Genomic DNA, 18,723 nt, shown 5'->3' with positions numbered 1-18,723 from the left:
ACTGCATGAAATAAATGTAAATTTTAGTTTTATTTATTTAGTTTAGTTCATTTTTGGGTGTGTGTAAAAGCTCCCCTCAAATTACAGAACCTGTATTTTATGATCTCCACATATCACTATATCCTTACAATTTACTGCTGAAAGCCAAAAATCTCCGACGCTCTTTGTCTTATTTTCTAAAAGTGATGTTTCCAGAGCAGATCACTGAAGAGACGCCGTCTGTTTATAGTTTAGAGCCCAGATTTGAGGAAAAACGGGTCGACTTTCAGTAGAAAAACAAAGTTCAGCTTCTTTTATTATAAGGGTTTAAAATGACATCACCGTCTATTAGACTGGAGAGAAGAGCTACAGCCTCACACGACGCCCAGCTTCTGAATGGAGCTAATGAAATATGAACGTTATGAAGAACATGACGACGTGCGTTTTGGAACCACCGGTGGTCCCACTGAGTTTAAGAGGTTACATCACATTGTTTTCAAGTAAATATGTCCAGAGACTAAAATCTGTGTAAGAATTGTCACTACTGAAACACAGATTCTGTGCAGTGAAGTACTTTTTGTGTTTCACTGAAAAATTCTATGATTTTATAAGTGACAGCTGTTCAAAGCTGTGTTTGCTGGTCATGAACTGGCTGCGCTATTGGGTTCTGCTCAAAATGAGCTAAAATGTTCACTGAAACAGTCACTACTGAAACAGTCACAGCTGAAACAGACACTACTGAAACAGTCACAGCTGAAACAGACACTACTGAAACAGTCACAGCTGAAACAGTCACTACTGAAACAGTCACAGCTGAAACAGTCACTACTGAAACAGTCACAGCTGAAACAGACACTACTGAAACAGTCACAGCTGAAACAGACACAGCTGAAACAGTCACAGCTGAAACAGTCACTACTGAAACAGTCACAGCTGAAACAGACACAGCTGAAACAGTCACAGCTGAAACAGTCACAGCTGAAACAGACACAGCTGAAACAGTCACAGCTGAAACAGTCACAGCTGAAACAGACACTACTGAAACAGTCACAGCTGAAACAGACACTACTGAAACAGTCACTACTGAAACAGTCACTACTGAAACAGTCACAGCTGAAACAGACACAGCTGAAACAGACACAGCTGAAACAGGCACTACTGAAACAGTCACTACTGAAACAGTCACAGCTGAAACAGACACAGCTGAAACAGACACTACTGAAACAGACACTACTGAAACAGTCACAACTGAAACAGTCACAGCTGAAACAGTCACAGCTGAAACAGTCACTACTGAAACAGTCACAGCTGAAACAATCGCTACTGAAACAGTCACTACTGAAACAGTCACAGCTGAAACAGACACTACTGAAACAGTCACAGCTGAAACAATCGCTACTGAAACAGACACTACTGAAACAGTCACAGCTGAAACAGACACTACTGAAACAGTCACAGCTGAAACAGGCACAGCTGAAACAGACACTACTGGAACAGACACTACTGGAACAGACACTACTGAAACAGACACTACTGAAACAGTCACTACTGAAACAGTCACTACTGAAACAGTCACTACTGAAAGAGTCACTGCTGAAACAGACACTACTGAAACAGTCACAGCTGAAACAGACACTACTGAAACAGTCACTACTGAAACAGTCACAGCTGAAACAGTCACTACTGAAACAGACACTACTGAAACAGTCACAACTGACACAGTCACTACTGAAACAGACACTACTGAAACAGACACAGCTGAAACAGACACTAATGAAACAGACACTACTGAAACAGACACAGCTGAAACAGACACTACTGAAACAGTCACAGCAGAAACAGTCACAGCTGAAACAGTCACTACTGAAACAGTCACAGCTGAAACACACTACTGAAACAGTCACAGCAGAAACACACTACTGAAACAGTCACAGCAGAAACAGTCACAGCTGAAACAGACACTACTGAAACAGACACTACTGAAACAGTCACACCTGAAACAGTCACACCTGAAACAGACACTACTGAAACAGTCACTACTGAAACAGACACTACTGAAAGTCACTACCGAAACAGACACTACTGAAACAGACACTACCGAAACAGTCACTACCGAAACAGACACTACTGAATGTCCAGTAATCCAATGCAAAAATTAATCCAAAATGTGTTTTCAACTCTGACTTTGAACCAGTTCAGCAGAATCATCCTTATACAGTGCTCAAAAGATGGATAAAAACCAAGCAAAATAGACCAGAATGACCTCAAAGTTCAGAACATTCCAGTGCATTATATTTTATAAAAATGAATTAAACTGGCTACCAAAGCTGCCAAAGCTCTTAGATAACAGGGTCATATATCAAGCACAAGTCAGCTTCTTATTCACCAGCTTCTCATCTGAGTTTTCAGTTCCACCTTAAATGGTGCTGCAGTTACACTGAGGCGCAGTGTATGAAGCTAACAACAGCTGATCTCAACAAATGTATCCTTAATCAACATTTTAGATTTTGGTTTCTTTTGTCATCAGTACAGCAACAAATCAAATAAAATCAAGTCAGTGCACTCAAATATCCTACACAGATTTAAAAAGTGTTTAAAAAATGTTTTACTGCCTTTGCTGGATCAGTTAAAGCTTTACAAACTACCACAGCACTGCTGTATGATCTTGACGTTGCCTGCCAACATGGTGGCAATACGATTGGAATACTATTTAAGCAAAAGAACACAAGAGGGAGTGTGTTATCACGAAATAACATCATGTGATTAGGTTGCAGACGTTATTCATGATAACACAGTCCTTGAGTGTTCTATTGCTTAAATACAGTAAGAAATGAATAAACAGGGCTGTGAACGTGGCGTTTGATATGTTTTAATGTTTGTAGTTCCTTCACCAAATTCCTAAACGTCAGAGTAATGAGCTCCACCAACTCGCTGCACAGTCTGCTTTAATCTTCACCTGTTGAAGTTCAGACCGAGCCATAAAACTGACCCAATATCAGGTTCAGCTCAGTTTGGTCAGTTTCTCCAGATCAGTATTAAGTCTTCCCCAGGGTCTCCTCCCAGGTGGACTTGCCTGTGACACCTCCCGAGGGAGGCGTCCAGGAGGCATCCTAACCAGATGCCCGAACCACCTCAGCTGGCTCCTCTCGACGTGAAGAAGCAGCGGCTCTACTCCGAGTCCCTCCCGGATGACTGAACTTCTCACCCTATCTCTAAGGGAGAGTCCAGCCACCCTGCGGAGGAAACTCATTTCGGCCGCTTGTATTCACGATCTTATTCTTTCGGTCATTACCCAAAGCTCATTAAATAATTTAAAAAAAATAAATGATGGTAGAAGTGTTCCAACATGTGATACTGCGACATGATCATTCACATTCAGCCCCACTATCATTAGTCTTGGATGCTAAACGTAGAGCAACTATGACGTCTCATCGTCGCTGTCCAAAGAAACCATGTATCTCCATTTTTGTCCATTTTTATTTTTCTATATCATTTCAACACACCAGCTGCCCTTTACGTTGTGTGAAAATTTTTATGATGAATGGACCAATAGAAATGCTCTAAAATCACTTGGAATAAAATCTTTTTACATTAACTTACATTAACAGGTCTCCTGTAAAGTTACGTGTGGTTGGTTAGTGTAGTGGGTAACACCTCTGCCTTCTACGCTGTAGACTGGGGTTCAATCCCCACCTGGGCAAGAGTCCTTGGGCACCACCTTCGCCTACTTGTATAAAAATGCTCAAACTGTAAGTCGCGCTGGATGAGAGTGTCTGTCAAATGTTGTGAATGTATTTTGGAGATATTCGTTTTTCTTTGGACAGCGACGATATACTGGAATCTCATCTCACCTCTTTGCATCGTCTGACGTCCTCCTCAGATCCCTTGATAGGATATAAAACACATGCACGATGCATCTAAACTCTGAGAGCAAACAGAACTAAACTGAAACACAGAGCTTGGTTTCATGTCATTTATTTCCATTTCATCGTTACTGTACATTGGCAGAATTTAAACAGTGGAGATCTGCTCACAACATCAGAGGAGCTTCGAGAAAGGTCATTAGGCCATTCAGACTTCAAGAGCCGTTAAATGGTTTTCGTCCTAAATTGGGGCATGAAAGACAAAAACAAGTCTGAGAGTACGAGTGCAGTGTGAGCTGGTCAGCCACCATTCAAATGTGCCGTGTCTTCTTTTAATTCCCTCCTTCACGCAGTCTGAGACGGAGCTTCCACGCTGTGAATGTTTCCAACACAACACTATGCAAATGTTCTAGTGCTCACTAACAGTGGTTTCACACTGGATCTTTTCCAAAACACACTTCCGAGCGCAGTTTGAACCCATCTTCATTAAAACCAAGATGTTCCAGTCCAGCTGTGAGCAAAGTTTGCATTTGCAGCACCTTAAAATTACATTTGTCTTTGTTAAGAGACACAAACTCAGAGTTTATTAGAAATACAGGCACCCGTTTTCTATGGTGAATACAGCTACACACTCAAATCAAAAGAAATGAAAATACAGTGATAATCATATATAGTTATGTGCAACCCGTGTAAAGCAAGAGTTTAATGCATACAATAAAAAAACAGAAGTGTGAAAAAACGTATTGGGTCAAAAAAACTCTTTTTTTAGTGGGTAGAGTTACATTTCGTTGTTGTCCACAGAAAAACAAGTATCTCCAAAACAGTAACTTTACAGGAGAGGGCAAAAACCCCTCTTACCTGTTAATGTATGTTAATGTAAAGAGATGTTATTTTAGGTGATTTTAAGCTACATTCACAATTCAAGTCTCATTCCTCAAATCAGATTTTTCACTCATCCGATCTCTCTGACACGACGGTTCACACTCGTTTAAGAAAGTGACTGGAATCCGTCATTAATGTGATGAACCGGCTCCTGAACTGACCCTCATGAGCTCCTCCTACTCAGTAACGTCACGTGACTGAATCGCTGCATCATCAGCACAAACTAACGAGCAGAACGAGCTTCGCTGAGAAGATCATCAACTCTGATCAGCTCTCAGCATCATTATTAGAGCCAGATGGAGGAGGAAAAGGTGAGACGAGCTGCTTTTCCACCGTTTACAGGCTTTAACGTCTGTTCGGCGCTGTTGCTGTGGTAACGCTGAATGATGGGGGAAAAAAAGCAAAAGAATTCCGATCTGAGAGTCACATTAAGGTCACAGGGCCACGAATTGGATACGTATCCGATCTAGGACCACATATGAAAGTGGCTCGGGTCGGATTTGAAAAGATCAGATTTGTGTCCACACAGCCCTGAAAACACCAGATCTGAGTCACATTAGGGCAAAAAATTGGATTTATGCCACTTCAACCTGGCAATGTGAACGCACCCTCAGAGCATTTCTACTGGCTCATTCGTTAAACTTTCACACAAACTAAAGGACAGCTGGCGTGTTAAAATGATATAGAAAAATAAAAATGGACAAAAATGGAGATACATGGTTTCCTTGGACAGCGACAATATGCGCCTCTGGCATTCTTCCCTTTTTTTTTTCTTTTATCACCGACGAAATAAACCTAAAGGCCTGATGTTTAGGTCAAACGCATCTGGCGTCTAACAAGTGCTCAGGCAGGCAGGCATGCGGACAGGGGGTCTCTCCTCAACTGTCGTGCGTTCTGCAACATTTATGCAACGTTCGCACAAACTCTTCACTCCGCACACGCGAGATTCAAATTAGGCTGGAATATTAAAGATGTTTTCTCCGCGTTAATACCTTCGGCGGCCCGGAGCCCGATATTGATTCCTGACGCCGAGTCATAATGATGGATTGTTGTGCCGGCTTCAGGGAGCGCTGTTGCCTGGCGCCTGCGTTCTGTATCGACAGGGCTTTCTCTCTCCCTCTCTTGTTAAGTACTTTTCTTCAGAGTTAATGAACTAAAAACACCAAGGGACAGAGAGAATGAATGATTTGTGGTTTTGTGTGTGAGTGAGTGAATAAGAGCGAGATTTGCCGCCTTCAGCGCGGGAAACTTAAGAGAAAGAGCCGAAATAAAGTTTTAATAGCTGCAGTCGGAGGCCAGAGATCACTTCCCCACCAATAGGACCCCGAATCTCAGCTCCAATTGTTTATGCACGGGCCTACGGACGCTGCGGAGCGTGTTAAGGTACACAGGATCAATCCTCGCCTCTCCCGTAAGGCCGTCTGCAGTACACCGCAACCAGGGAGGCTGAGAAGAGGGAAAGGGGAGAATAAAAGAGTGTGGCCATTTCCCATTTCCTTTCCTGAGGGAGCAAAACAAATCAACAAAAGCAGAAGGAGTCCGTTCTATTGGGCTGATAATAATTCCAGTGTTCTAATCTGGCATCTGTTATTCCAGGCACAAGCTGCGGGCTGGGACATTCCATAATTGAGAGCACGGTTTTATATTACAGGAAAATGAGATGACAGCGTCCCCGAGCCACGCGCCTAGAATCCATCTGCTTATTCCGCAAGGTGAGGCCAGGGCTCGCTAGAAGGAATTATTTTATTAAAGAGTTGCTCCTGCGTGTGTGGGTAAGCAGAAATATATGTAAAAAGCATGTGAGCGAAGCTGAAACGCCCTCTTTTAGTAGTGTCGCCCACAAAAACGTCCCTCAGTGAACTTTCACCTTCGTGTAAATTGTAAAGTTGGGAAAAAATAGATAATAAACAGCAGGGAAGCGTATTAGCAATTCAAATGCTCAAAGCTTAAATCCGCAAGGCGCATCATCCGCCAAGGTAACGAAACATTGAAATATTGACTCGACTGTGCAAGACACCACTGTGGACTGACCGCACTGGTCATCAGCAGCAGTGAACGCACTGGAGGGCCTTTGTCCAGCACAGTTGGGAGATTCCTGCTCAAACACATCAGACAAAGCTCAGTAGTTACAGTCGTATGCAAAAGTTTGGGCACTCCTGGTCAACTCTGTTGCTTTTTCAGTGAAAGTGACTGCATGTCCTCCTCAGGGAACAGCTTTAAAAGCCCCATATCCTACGTTTGTCTTGTATTTGTGCTTTGCTCTGAGGTACAATAAAGACATTCGTGATTTCATATGCCAAATAATTAATATGCATGTGACAATTTTCCAACATCTGTTTATGTCTTAGAATTAAACTGGCTGTTTTTGTTACTGTGCCTTTAAGCCTGACATATCGCTGCTGTTGGAACAAAACCTAGTATCTCTATTTTTGCTGTGCAGTGTTTGACATCATTTGAAAATACCTTTATATTGCGCGTAAATTTCATAATGAATGGCCCAAAATAACCCGGAAAAAATTCTGGTTCCACTGACTTCCATTAAAAGTAAAGTAGGTTTTTTTCTTTCTGCTGTAAAGTTACCATTTTTGAGATACGAGGTTTTGTTCCAACAACAGTGGTATGTAAATGAGCTCTGTTCTGATTGGCTGCCCTGTACTGTGCCTCGTTCAAAAAGCAGTCCACTTCTGTATGAACAGGCAGAGCTAAACTGTTATAGACTGAATAGGTAGGTATATGTAAATGTCTTAGTTTTTGTGACATCACAAAAACAAATCAGAAGGGACTGTTTCTTTGCAGTTTTGTTTGTGTATATGGTCGGATGGACCGGCGAGGGAACGACACACAGTGTTTGCACACTACATCTAACTATCGTTAACACTTTACTGTAGGGTGCTGTTCATAAGGCTTCATAATACCTACATAAACTTGTCATAACAACTGACATACTCCTAAGAAAATGTCTATTAAAGCTTATTCCAACAGGTGTCATCTGTCATAAAGGCTACTTTAGGTGTCTTCGATCAAAAGTAGCAAATATAACCTTTACAGTGAATGACACCTGTTGGATTAAGCATTTATGAACATTTATAAAGGGTTATGTCAGTTGTCTTGACAGGTTTATGTGGGTGTTATGAAGCCTTATGAACACTGCCCTACAGTAAAATGTTAACTTAATAACTTATTTGAAACAAAATGAGGAAAATGTCAATTTCCATGATATGAGCCCTTTAAATACATCATCCTTCAGATTTTAGTGCACAATTTTGATTTATTCAAGTTATTTCACTTTCACACGAGAGATATTCAAACCTTTGCGACTGACTTTTGTTAGTAGGCATGTTTAAACAGCAAAATCATCAAACTGTGCTGGACGTCAGGCTTCCAGGACCAGAACTGGATGCCTTTAGTGTAAAGTGTCTTTGTTGAGGTGCCGGCGGGTCTATACGGTGGTGATCTTCTTGTCCTTGGTGGCCTGTTTGATGGCTGCCTGCTCACAGATGATCTCTTTGAGGCGCTGTAAACGCATGTTCTGCACCGTCAGGTCACCAACGCCTGTTTGGCTGCGGTGCAGCAGGCTGAGTGCGTTGATGTACTCCAGCTCTGTGTATCGCACACCCTGATCCACCACCAGGTTCAGCAGCTCATCAGCCGTGTTATACAACATCTCATAGTACTGCCTGCAGAGAGAGAGAGAGAGAGAGAGAGAGAGAGAAGGAGAGAGAGCAAAAGAGAGAGAGAGAGGGAGAAGGAGAGAGCAAGAGAGAGAGAAGGAGAGAGAGAGAGAGAGAGAGAGAGAGAGAGAAGGAGAGAGAGAGAGAGAGCAAAAGAGAGAGAGAGGGAGAACGAGAGCAAGAGAGAGAGAGAGAGAGAGAGAGAGGGAGAACGAGAGAGATACAGAGAGAGAGAGAGAGAGAGAGAGAGAGAGACAGAGAGAGAGAGGGAGAACGAGAGAGAGAGAGAGAGAGAGAGAGAGAGGGAGAATGAGAGAGAGAGAGAGAGAGAGAGGGAGAACAAGAGAGAGAGAGAGAGAGAGAACGAGAGAGAGAGAGAGAGAGAGAGAGAGAGAGAGGGAGAACGAGAGAGAACGAGAGAGAGAGAGAGAGAGAGAGAGAGAGAGGGAGAACAAGAGAGAGAGAGAGAGAGAGAACGAGAGAGAGAGAGAGAGAGAGGGAGAACGAGAGAGAACGAGAGAGAGAGAGAGAGAGAGAGAGAGAGAGAGAGAGAGAGAGAGAGAGAGAGAGAGAGATTAAATCAGGGTCTTAAACTACTATCCATACATCCACAGTGTCCGTGCTGGTCACATTTATCCTTAAATCCGGCATACAAATATGTATTTTGTTTCTATGCGGCTAAATATGTACAACTGACTGGGAGCTCTGCTTCAACCATAAGATCATAAGACACTGGCTGATTTCCCAACATAAGGTATTTAGAATTAGCTTAGACTAATGATAAAAAAGCACTGCAAGCAACAAGAACCACTCAAACAAAAACCTGACACAGCAATAACGCTGCAGCCTGAGCGGCACGGCTGTAATTCAGCTACTAACTTAGACAATATTCTACCTAAGACTAATAGTTAAATCTGCCTTTGCAGATTCATTTATGACAGAGTGGTACAGACAGCGTGTGTTAAAATGAATTATCAAACAAATCCACTAAAAATGCAAATTACCTGCATTTGCAACAACTTCACCTGCCAATGCTATCAAAATAAGAGTCCTACTAAACACAGCTGATAAATGTAAACATGAATTTTCTCTGTGTGTGTGTGTGTGTGTGTGTGTGTGTGTGTGTGTGTGTGTGTGTGTGTGTGTGTGTGTGTGTGTGTGTGAATGTTTACTTTTATGCACTGTTGCTCTCCAAAACAAGTACGTTTACAGGAGAGGCCAAAAATGTTCTTTACTTCCAATGCAAGTCTATTACAAGCAGTTCTGGATCATTTCTATTGATCCATTTACCATGAAATTGTCCCACAATGTAAAGAGCAGCTGCCGGACTCGACTGATGTAGAAAAGTAAAAACCCGAAAAAAGCACACACGGGCTAAAATGGGCTTAAATGAGTTTTGTCCCGCTTTGCTTTTTAAATAACCTCCTCTGGAGAAGACCATCTGGCTAGTGCCGGCTAGCCCCCCAAGGCTTGAGCCTCTTGGTCTCGACTGACAGAAAATTCCAAAACGTACCCCTGACCTCTCAAAGACCTGTTTTAAAACTTCCACAATTGTTTTTCACAAATTCAGTACTAGTTTAACACAGAGCAGAAATGAACAGGAGACATGAACAGAAACCTTCACACTTCATATACAGAATATATATATTTATATATTCTTTACTGCAGCTATGAACTTTTCCGTTTGCTCTAATTTTTGCGGAATGGGGCGAAAAGCACAGCTACCTCAAGACAACTGTAAGGCCTTGGATACTCCGTGCTGCTCACGATATGCAGTGCTAGATAATTTACTGGTGCCTCTTGACACGTTATCTCGCTCTCTAATCAGAGGTTTATGTCTCCTAAAAAAAAATAAAAAGTCCACAGAAATTTCCACTGATAACATATGGAACATAAGACTATATTAACAACAACAGGAGGATGGCAGTTCTGGAAAAAGCGGATAATTTTTCCTCTTAGTTTGGGGTGTCATCCTTTTGCCCCCCCCTCCCCTCCAAACAGAGCCCTGTCCTCATATATCAAAGCCGTATTTCCTTTGCTTTGCAGTTAGATGGCAGAAGTGCTGCATAACAGCGTTTCAAGGACAAAATATGCAGCATTTTAGCCTCTCTCTCTCTCTCTATCCCTCTCTCTCTCTCTGTCTCTCTCTCTCTCTCTATCCCTCTCTCTCTCTCTATCTCTCTCTCTCTCTCTCTCTCTCTCTCACACTATGTTCAGATATTACCTCAGCTGTTAGGTACATGGTCACACATGATTTTTAGGTTATACTAGTCTTTCTTTAGCTGACTTGGATTCTTCTAGTACTATGCAAATGTCTTAGGTACTTAAAAAAAAAAACCTTATCTTGGCAGTAAGGCTGTTTTCACTTGTAAAATCAGGAGAATAAATGGAAATGAACATAAATACAGCAGAAGGCAACAAGAGTGTACTTACATTTTTCCAAAAACCTTCATATCTTGTGAGCTACAGTCTGAAACCAAGTAAGGGATGATAACTACACTGGGCTTCCTCAAGAAGGTTTGGAAATGGTTAGAGGAAGACACTGACGTACATAAAATCTCCACACACGCTGTTAATATTGTAAGTATTGTAATATTAGTGTGTTTACTGGCTTGCTAATTTCCTCGGGTGCCAAAACTTTTGCACGGCATTGTACACCATAATAAGCTCATAACTTGTTAGTCTGAGAAGTCAGCGTAAACGTTCGCGACATGCTTGTGCTCGTACATCACCAGAAACACAATTTTACGACTTCTATTTTTGCCGCAGCAGAAGCACAGTAGCAGCTGGTGCGATAAAGGCTCGGTATTAAGGATGTCCCGCGCCCCGTCAGAGCGAACAGCGCCAACTCCTCATCTGAAGACCCAGCTCCCTCCCCTCCACCTCATCCTCCATCTCCCTTTCTCTCTCTGGCCCAGAATGTTGCTGCTCCCTCTGAACTAGCAAAGCCCACAGAAAAGACCTGAGCCAGCAGGAATCTCTCGCTCTCTAACTCCTCTATCAGGCAGACACACTCTCCCAGGTATTCAGGCTTGTGACTGCACTCTCAATGAGGTGCAGAGTGCGTTTTAATGCAGCCTCTCGCTCCTGCTTCCCAATCTCCAGCTTTCTCCCTTATGATGTACCAAACTTGACCTTCAAAGTCAAGGCAGAAGGCTACAGCAAGAGTTTGCTAGGTGACAAGGCTGTGGAGATGCTCACTAAGTAGGCTGGGGCTGCACAATATATTGTGTGTCAGTTGTTATCGCGATACTGGGCTTTGCAATACTTGGCTGTAATATGCAAATTAGATCTCTAACCAATCACAGTGTTGTTTACTGATTAAACACGTGAGTAAAAGTTCCAGAAGAGTGTTTACTTGGATGATTCATGTAATCAAAAGGGAATTATTTGAATGCATGCCAACATTAAGCAGTTACACAAGTTTGTGTGACATCTCCATTTGGTTCAGTGGTTGAATCGCAACAAATTACACAAGAAGATATTTTTTGATTGGTCAGAAATTTGGTGGGGATGCAAATGCTATGTTACTTTCACATTTGCCTCCATCAAATGACCAATTGCATATGGCTTTGACTAGTTTATCACAGAATAAAATCCAGATCTACTTCTCACTTATATCATTGCTCAAAGGTAAAACCTGGGGATTTGGAGACCTCTCTGGTGGGAATCTGTAATTGCACTCAATTTCAGAAGAACATTTGGTAAGGTAGGTTGTGCTTTGGACCCCTCTCACCATTCAAAGAGAACTCAGTCAAAACTTGGTGAAGGACGCATCTTCTGAGGATGTGTAATTATCTACTACTGTCATCAGATCTTCATCAGCATAGAGCTGATTTTGTATTTGAGCTTTAGATTGAAATTTAACTAAAAACCGAGCCAGATCTTCTTTTTGAGCCTGTGAGTGATGTTAACACATAAAGACACACCACATGGTCAAAAAAAACTCTCTATGCCTCTGGCTTTAAATCATTATTTCAGGCTTCACAGGGCGGCTCGCAGCAGTGCACGTACTTCATCTTTATGTCTCTATGAATGATTGACTTAACTATGCATTAGTTTGAATTCATCCCAACAGGTTGCCGATGTCTGGCCTAATCAAAAATACTTTTCTTCCATGTGACAAAATGTCATGTTTTGTAAGCTGTTATTAGCAGCAGCTTGATATGAGTATCTTTAAAGAGTCCACTGTGAAAACAGACGGATTATGTGGAGAGTATAGCTCTGTCCTACACTGGAAACCAAGTTCTGGCCAAATCTCTGGTTTGGTATTGAGTGATACTTTTTTAATCCCACCTCCACATTTAACCCATCCATGAAGTGAAACACCACATACACTCTAGTGAGCACACACACACTAGGGGGCAGTAAGCACACTTGCCCGGAGCGGTGGGCAGCCCTATCCACGCCGCCCGGGGAGCAATTGGAGGTGTCTTGTTCAAGGACACCTCAGTCATGGACTGTCGGTGCTGGGGATCGAACCGGCAACCTTCCGGTCACAGGGCCAGCTCCCTAACCTCCAGCCCACGACTGCCCCCGCTATGGTGGCATGGACCAACATAAACATGCATTCCCATCAAGAGCGAACTGAACCAGACGCACAGTTCTGTGGTGCAGATCTGAGTACAAGTGGAATGTTCACACCTGTCAAAATGGACTGAATTAAAGAAAAGGCTTGATTGGTCTGTCTCAAACCAGGTAAGTGTGAAAGCTCCTTCAATATATGTCCCCTTATTAAGTCAAAAGAGAGTTTTAAATTAATAGCAAGGCGTTCCGAAGGTGCAATGCAGCAATTAAACCACAATACTAGGATTCTGTCCAGCCTCATAGCTAAGAAAAAGAAAATCACCACTTCAGCGTGTTGACTGATGACTATGTATAGATTATGCACTGTTGGGCGAAAGATCTGTAATGTGTGCGAGCGAACAATGCAAAAGTATTTTCTCTTCTGTTCCAAGGACATTACTCATCGCAGAGGGGGGGGGGCTGTCTGTTGATTATTCATCTATTGTAATAGGGTCCGTGCATTGGGCCTACACAGCCTGTTGCAGGCCGCACTGGATACTGAAGAAGAAATGAAAGGATCCTGAGGGCAACAGATTGCAGTAAATCATGTATGTTATTGTGGATTTTCAGAGAGAGCTCTGGTGGCTGCCTATTTTCTCTATTCAGAAATGTCCTTGGGTAAAAAGAATTAGCATAGTGCAAATCCCCTTCTTTCATAATAAATCCCTCCTTTGTTCGCCCTGAATAGGGGTCACAGACTGAAGGGAGTGGTGCAAAAGACAGTAGAGGAGCTCTGGCCAGCTCTGCCTTACTGCATTATGCTCTCAGGGCACTGTCACTGACTGCATCTGCAAGACCAGCAAGGTTAGGGTGTTGCACAAACTGGAGGGAGATTTATGTGTTTACATATAAATACAAACACTGAAAACAAAAAATATCTAAGGTTACATTCGAACTGCAGGTAAAAGTAGGCAAAATGTTTTGTTTGGTTGTTTACATGATCTATAGTTTAATGTTGTCTATGTCCAGCATCAGTCCGGACAGATTACACTACTGATCTGACCTACTGACCTACAGTTACCCTAAGAGGTGAACGATTTGGGCAGATAACTCCAATCATCATTAGTGACTGCGATTTTCTATTATTTTTCGATTCTTCTTCTTCTTCTGGACTGTCGTCCACTAACTTGTCCCGCAGTGCTCCAGATGAATCATTAATTATACAACCCATACACCATGGCTGCCTAGCAACAATTTCGCAACCACATGGAATACCACAGCAACTGCCTAGCATCACCTTAGCAACCACCTGGGATACCATAGCAACCACCTAGCAGCACCCTAGCCACCACCTGGAATACCATAACAACTGCCTAGTAACACTATAGCAACCACCTGGGATACCACAGCAATCGGATAACAACACCTTTAGCTATGACCTGCGATAGCAAAGGAATCACCTACCAACATCTTAGCAACAAACTTTGGATACCATAGCAACATCCTAGCAACACCCTAGCACCCACCTGGGATACTATAGCAACCACCTAGCATCACTTCAGCAACCACCTGTAATTTTACAGCAACTGCATATCAGCATCCTAGCAACCATATAAAATTCCATAGCAACTGCTTGGCAACAACTTAGCATCCATTCTCATATTGCTTAAGCTGCACAATCACTCTGCGTTTTCTTCAGGAAATGCACTATTTTAGTTGCTACTGAGATTTAAATATCAACTTCTTTTCTGGCTTAAAGCTTGAAACCGAATTATACAAGAGTTAGTTATGGCCACACAAGCTGATTGGTTGAGAAGCGTTCTAACCGCGCTGATATAAGAACAGCTAAACAACCTGAAATCAGCCAGAAATGAACCCAACCCCATTCACCAAACGTGGAGTCTGATCTTCAGAGTCGGACCAAATCAGACTGAGCCGTAAAACTGTGGGAGACTGACAGGTAATTGTGGTTGTGTTGTAATGTACACAGCATGAGTGTTTAGTTGCCTCTGATCGAGCTCATTTACAGGCAGTTCACAGTCGCTAGGTTAACAGGTTCAATTTCCTCACTTAAAACTTAAGACAACGTCGTTGAGAATGTAAAACAGAAGCTTATGCGATTTGAGTGTTGCACTCATTCAAACTGCGACTGTGATATAAAAACGATGAATCTTCCAGCCCCAAATCCACCCAGTACGCTCATCCAATAAACACAGCCGTCCTCTACCTTCGACCTTTCCTTAAGACCCTCTGACTCCTTTCACATGGCATCAAAATAAATGTGCGAGCCGTACCCCTGATGAGCAAACGCTAAAACCACAAGTTTCCAGAAAAGAGTAAAACACTCATTTTCTGTGCTCGCTTTAATGCTTTAATTGCAGAAGTTGATCAAACAGAGAAGCTCAGTTTCTTTTGATGGCCTGCCATAAAAAGAACGCCTGCAAAGTGGCACAAACTCTGATCTACACTGTACTGACCAAGCAGTGTTTTGTTTTGTTTTTTTCCGAAATATCCCTGAAGTAAACTTTTCAGATGTAGAAATGCTGCTGGTTTGATTTCCTTCATTAAAAAGTGCTGTACTTATTTGTTTAAACTGCTCGTTTCGCTCATCTTCCAAAGCAAAAGCGTAACCATAGTAACAGACGTTTAATGTTGTCTATTCCCGTGCTTGTGAAATTATAAAAAAGACTGAATTAGACCGACATAAACATTGCATGATCTTCAAATCGGCTGCTCAGACAGAGATCAGTACCACAAATGAAAGTGGCCAAGATCCGAACTGAGTCGTCAGGATCGTTGGACGTCATTCCCGATATCTTTCTAAAGCCTGGGATTCAGTACACGGGTTTTAAAGTCTTAACAGATTATAAAAGACTGGGCATCTCACACTATCAGCCTGGTTTCTGCAGATTTTTTAGGCAACTGAAATATTGAGGATCACACACTGATCAACTTTTGAGCTGTTGCTGAACTGAGTACTAGGAGACGCAGATAAACAAACGTGGAGCTGCTGCTGCTGTTTTCTCTGACAGAGTGAAGCAGCAGCAGGTTAACTTTTAAAAAGTGGTCAGTGTGGTGTTTTTAGAGTTTTAAATGTACATGAACTCGATTGTGCCTTAAACTCAGCTCATTAACAAGCTTTGCTCCACACGATACCTGCTGTATTTTCTTCATTCGCCGTCTCTGTTTTCACCGGCTGTTCAGATCGACCAGATTCGTTGACCAGATTACAATAAAAAATAAATAAATGAATAAAAATCAAAGGTTTGACAAACTCAGACTGCTGTGAAGCGCGATCAGGAGGCCAAAGATCTGAGTCCGCGCCCCTCAAACATGCCCCCGTTCTCTCTCTAACTGTCCACTCAGACTGACCCAAACATCTGCAGACTAGAGAATCGGGAGTCAAATCAGCGTCATGTAGTGTAACCCGGCTCAAGTTTCTTCTTAAATGTTCTTGAGAAAGGTCCTAAGAAAAAGTCTACGTCAGATTCATGACGTGCTCTTAAACCTCAGAACTGATCTCACCTTTGAGCTCTTGAGGGTGTAGAACAAACCCCAATTAAGAAAACACTGGTGAATATCAGAATCATTGTGAAAACTGTGTAAGTGGCAGATTTGGGTCACTTTTACCTGCCTAACACTCCCAGAAAACTGTAAGTTGAGATTTTGAAGCTTATACGGTGCCCTCCTGTTTCTGCAAGCGAGAGAAAAGCTGGAAACAGAGCCAACAGGTTTTGCTGAATATGAGGGAAACATAAAATGTGCAGTAACATAAAAAAAAAAAGCCAAGGCACTTTCAGAATCTATGCATTAAAACTGGCAACTCATGTTTTAGCTCTCTGTAGAGGAAGTGTTCACTTACGCTCACTTAAAAAAGCAAAAAAACGGGATCTGAGCAGGGCTGTTCAACCTTCAGCATACGACTGTAGATGTGGATGCTGTGTTTGGAGGATAATGAGTATAAACACATGCAAACAGGGCTCTTCCTTTCTTGTATCTGAAGTGCACAGTGGATTTTAGCATCAGTGGAACCGCAGTAGCTGCAGGACAGAGATTGGGCAGCTCCATTAACCTCCATTCATCTCTGACACAGGAAAAACCACCACCATTTATAATCTCTTTGGCTGTTCCGTGTCCTGGTAACCCCTCTGATACCACAGTGTTAATGCACTAGACCTGTCCTGTCCACATGCCGCAACTTCATACAAAGTGTGTCAAGCTAGGGACCGGAACAGGAATTCACACATTACTGAAAGAGTAAGAGCGGAGAATAAACATAACACAGAGGCAGGGCTGGCCTGAGTATTTGTTCATTATGTTGGCTGTGGGTTCTCTGTTTAATATTCGGAAGCCACAACAACTATAGCCTAAAATAAATTTGATCAGCAAAAGCCTTTTGATAGAAAAGTGGTTGTTAATATACTGAAAATGTTGACAAGAAACATTTGATATCTGTTTTAGCTGTATGCATCATAAATTCATATCACGTCAGAGCACAAGCTGAACCGCTTTCATTTACATTTACAGCATTTAGCAGACAGTCTTATTCAGAGCGACTTACAAAAGTGCTTTAATGTCACCTGAGAGAGCTCAAAGTACAAACGGGTTAGAGTAAAATCGACTCCTGAGCTCAGGCAGTGCTACAAACACAAGCTTATGTTGACACCTAGAGAAAAACAGACCAAGTAAGACATCGGCTGTGTCCCAATTCAGGGGCTTCATGCTTAAAGGCTACATTTGCAGGCCGACTACGCCACAGTGGCACGACTAGGCTGTCCCATTTCAAAGACTCCTTCATATGCGGCCGAGAAACGTGTCCTTCTTTTCCATATCAACGAAGGATCCAACGGGTAACTCCTTCACCGGCCAGCACATCCCGAGGTTCATTGTGTGCCGGCGAGGATTCGAACATGGTGGCGTCAGCAGAGGAATAAACAGCGGCTGAAGAGACACTTTTAAATGTAAGTATTGGGTTTAAACTGAGTCGAATATCTAACAAGACGAAGGTTAAAAAAAGGCAATAAATGTGGTCTGAAGCAAAACTTGTGCCAACGGTTGGTTCTGTTTTAGGGAGCAAAGAGCCGACAGAGAGAAGCATCTCCAGCATCTTTAATAAATAAATAAATAAAATCCAAGTTTCTGGCTGCGTCCTTAAAGAACTTCTAAAGAACTTGAAGGGAGCAGTGTTTCGTGATGCAGCAGTAAGGGTGGAAACAGCGGCGCTGTGACGTGAACAGAAAACCTGCCGTAGAGCAGACCGTCTCATTTCGGGTCTGTGCAGCCTTCGAAGAACACGCCTTCATAGACGGTGTCTAAGTGCAGTACAATATATTTCAATAAGTACTGCGCACACGCCCACAGCGTGTCACACATTCTTATCAGAGGATAAGAAAAAGAGCAAGAGGCACAACAATAAGAATCATCTTTAATACAGTCATACTCAAAGGTTTGGGCGCTGCTGGTCAAATGGCATGTTGTGTTGATCTTCTAAGTGACAATAAGCTACAGATAATACACTTCTGCACCTGTTAATACACAATCACGGCTTATTTAAGAGAGCAAAAAAGTCACATTTTACATTTATTGGTATTTTTTTCCAACATTAGACACATGAACTAATTAGACAGTGTGCACCAAGATGCAGAAACAAATGCCATATTAAAGTGTGTAATCTACTGTCACTCCTTTGCATACGCCTGTATGTAAGTCTAGCAATCCAATATCGCCATGTGTCTAGTTCACACTGCCTCCGATCATGTACCCACTTCAGGTGGGAATATCAGCTCTGTTTTCCTCATTATTTCAAACGGAACAATTTTTTT

The 18,723-nt window shown here is 42.4% G+C and overlaps 1 protein-coding gene across 1 annotated transcript in view; it reads right to left on the bottom strand.

The window, feature by feature from the left end:
* Positions 1-7,409: 7,409 nt before the first annotated feature.
* exoc4 (exocyst complex component 4) overlaps positions 7,410-18,723 on the bottom strand; it is a 263,398-nt gene continuing 252,084 nt past the window's right edge. Inside the window, exon 18 of the mRNA XM_017711300.2 lies at positions 7,410-8,401. Within this exon, the coding sequence (XP_017566789.1) occupies positions 8,164-8,401 (238 nt within the window). The 3' untranslated portion in view covers positions 7,410-8,163. The remainder of the gene's footprint in view (positions 8,402-18,723) is intronic.

The sequence above is a fragment of the Pygocentrus nattereri genome, chromosome 1 (assembly GCF_015220715.1).
Source record: "Pygocentrus nattereri isolate fPygNat1 chromosome 1, fPygNat1.pri, whole genome shotgun sequence".
NCBI lineage: Eukaryota > Metazoa > Chordata > Actinopteri > Characiformes > Serrasalmidae > Pygocentrus > Pygocentrus nattereri.
The sequence above is the reverse complement of the archived record's forward strand: the minus strand, read 5'-3'. Positions and strand labels throughout refer to the sequence as shown.